The sequence below is a fragment of the Aplysia californica genome, unplaced genomic scaffold (assembly GCF_000002075.1).
Source record: "Aplysia californica isolate F4 #8 unplaced genomic scaffold, AplCal3.0 scaffold00442, whole genome shotgun sequence".
Taxonomy (NCBI): Eukaryota; Metazoa; Mollusca; class Gastropoda; order Aplysiida; family Aplysiidae; genus Aplysia; species Aplysia californica.
Window position 1 is genome coordinate 214,822 of NW_004797712.1, and position 2,937 is coordinate 217,758.

General features: G+C 37.8%; 1 protein-coding gene across 1 annotated transcript in view; it reads right to left on the reverse strand.

The window, feature by feature from the left end:
* Positions 1-673: 673 nt before the first annotated feature.
* LOC106012649 (laminin subunit beta-1 variant) overlaps positions 674-2,937 on the reverse strand; it is a gene marked incomplete at its 3' end in the record, with an annotated part of 5,381 nt that continues 3,117 nt past the window's right edge. The window contains 1 exon segment of the mRNA XM_035971475.1: positions 674-1,011. Within this exon segment, the coding sequence (XP_035827368.1) occupies positions 674-719 (46 nt within the window).

Genomic DNA, 2,937 nt, shown 5'->3' on the forward strand with positions numbered 1-2,937 from the left:
TTGGTTCTATTAAAGGGTATTAAACTAATTGACAAAGATATGTCTGCGGTTATCTCATTGCTTGATAGAGTTCAAAAGAGTCTACCTACAACTTGCAATTTCAGCATTCCTTTAGGCTCCATTTCTGGGAATGAGATACCTCACCATGGGACATAATTAATAGCATTTCCACTAATGATGCCATAGGTTATCCAATTAGTCAGAACTGATAAAACCGTCTCCAAAAGACAGGATATTACACATCTGCAAAAGGCATTGTGAGTCAGAGCTGAGAACTTGAATGAATCATGATAGCTTTTTTTCTCTCCAATGCTACTCTTTTGACTTCAAGCCTTTTCTTTTATTCACATTCAGTTTAGTAAGAAGAAAAGTATCCACACTATCAAATTCACATAGTGCTGGTTAAAAGGCTGATAGTGAGAGAAACTAGCAGACTTGAGGGATATGAGGCACGGAAAGGAACACAAAAAAATAACATACTATCTTTCTTAGTTAACAGAATTTTCTCTCATAAAAAGTAATACCACGACTACAGTACAAGATTAGTGAGTACTTTTGATAAAGTACTACTACATTAATTGCAAAAGTAACATAGCATACATAGATCAGACTTATTTACTGGCCAATTTACAAATTAATAAAAGATGTTTCGGAACAAAGAGACTGTACTTACCATGAACTAATGCCAGGATGAGAAGATAAGAAAATAATAAATCCATGTTGATAATCCTTGCAACTTTTGGTCCAACTATCCAAGTAAAGACGAAGGTGGTGATAATATCCAAGCAGCAAAGAATAGCACAGGTAGAGACCAAAACACTACAACAGCCAACAATAAATATCACAGAATGTTTTGCAGATCCTAGTTTCTTGAGGAAACCAAGTGACCAGTCTTCCAAGTTGATTCAGCGTCTTGCTCAAGCTATTGGCAACTGTTTTGCCTCCCTATTCCCTTGGTCTCACTTCACTTTTCCCCGCATCTTGTGCCAAGTCATCAGACGCACTATCCTGCTGGATAAACACAGACAAGAAATAAATGGACAACCAAATCACATCAAAAGGATGATTATATTTATAATGCATGCATCTCATTTTATTGAAGTGACAAAGACACTTGTCCATTTTCAAGTCCAAGCAATATACTGTTAAAATATTTGAATATACAGCCAAACCTCATTGTACCATCCCTCATTATACTGCCAGAATTTGCCAATGAACGAAAAGGAACGCCTATAGAAACATAGCATTTGTATGTGCCATTGCACCACCATCCATCATCTGTTTGAGTTATACAGTCCTTATTAAACTAATTTAATTTAAATTTGCGCCGCTGTACGATTAGCGAATTAGTCGCCAGAGGTAAGCCTACACACTACACACAGCGCATGACACCCACACAGTGGCTGTTTGATAATCTCTTTCCCTATACATGTCTCTGCAAGCTCTGCCTCTTTCTAGAACTTGTCGATCTTCTCCTGATTTGCATTGATTTTGAAAATGTTATATTTTAAGGCTTTGGTCATAGTTAATTCTTTTTTAACTGCTTAGTATCTGGTCCAAGCTTCTTTCTAGTGAAGTTCAGCTGGAGCTAAGCATCTAATTAGTTGCTACTTATGTTTTACCGGCGCATGGCAATTGCGCAAGACAGTCTAAAAGGGCAAGACTGGCCACAGTTTGTCTTTATGCTGGGAGCCCGTTGCGTAATCATTGCGGATGGGACCGGGTCAGGTCGGGTCGATAGCCCAACTCATCACCTGAAAACAAAAGTGTTTGTTTTTGAGGTGACAAATTGGGCGATCGGTTTGGGCCACGTAGTCGCTTCCCCTCAATCTGGGTTGCAACCTGACCCCACCCGACCCGATCATGCCAATGGGCACCAGGTAGAAGTCTCTACCAGTTTACCACTATCAGTGGTATCCCATTATACCGCCAACTCCATGCTCGTCCCAAGGTCTGTGGAATAACGAGGTTTGACTATAATGTGAACAGAGTGTCTGAACAAAATACTGCCCCTACTACTCAAATATAGGCAATGTCAGAACAGAGTCATACCAATCATGAAAAAGTCATTTGGCAACTACAGAGCTCCAGTAATTCAAAAGGTCATTTCTGGATTTATATTTGTTCAATGTGAAGGTAGTGTGGCATAAAAACAAGAGCTACAGCAACATAGTCCTAATCCCCCATAGAGAACAAAAAAAACATAGGAAAAAAAGGAGGGGACAGAAGATAATTAAATAACAGTGGGGAGAGTTAAGTTGCTCTTAATAATTATTAGAAGACGTCGACACACAAATCCAAAGAGTACAAGTACTATTCATCAATGATAAGACAAACCTGGAAAAAACTGTTCTCTATTAATTTGAAAAATTTTGTGACTGATAGAATGATGAAACATATGGCTGTACACATCATTATATGGCATAAAAAGTCATTTTTTTAAAACTAAGAAGGGATTTTTTAAAAGAAACAGTGTTCTGTAACTCATAAAAACCACATGGATCCAAAATATCACACAGCGTTTATTTTTTCTGTTTAAATTATGAACGAGAAAACAGTCTGTTTGTAAAATAGTGATTATTTCAAAGTCACTAAGAATGACTCCTATTACATTCTCACTCCACAATTACATCCCATTTGACAAAGCATTCTAAATTTCTCAAATTCTCATTTTTTAACTGCCATAGTAGTAAGTAGCATGAAATCTCCGTGCACTTGCATTTGTAGGTAATTTGCTCTGTAGCCAAAGGCAGACACTTTCAAACCAATCCTTCCTTCAAGCTCTTCTCATTCTCCTCCCAACTTGTCTATTGTCATTAAAGAGAACCAGTTTATCCAAACGGCAATTCATTTGTTCTGTTTGTAAACTCAACGTTTTAAAGAAGTCATGATTTATAAGCCTTCCGTATCATCCCAAGACAAACTCCCCCCTCCCCT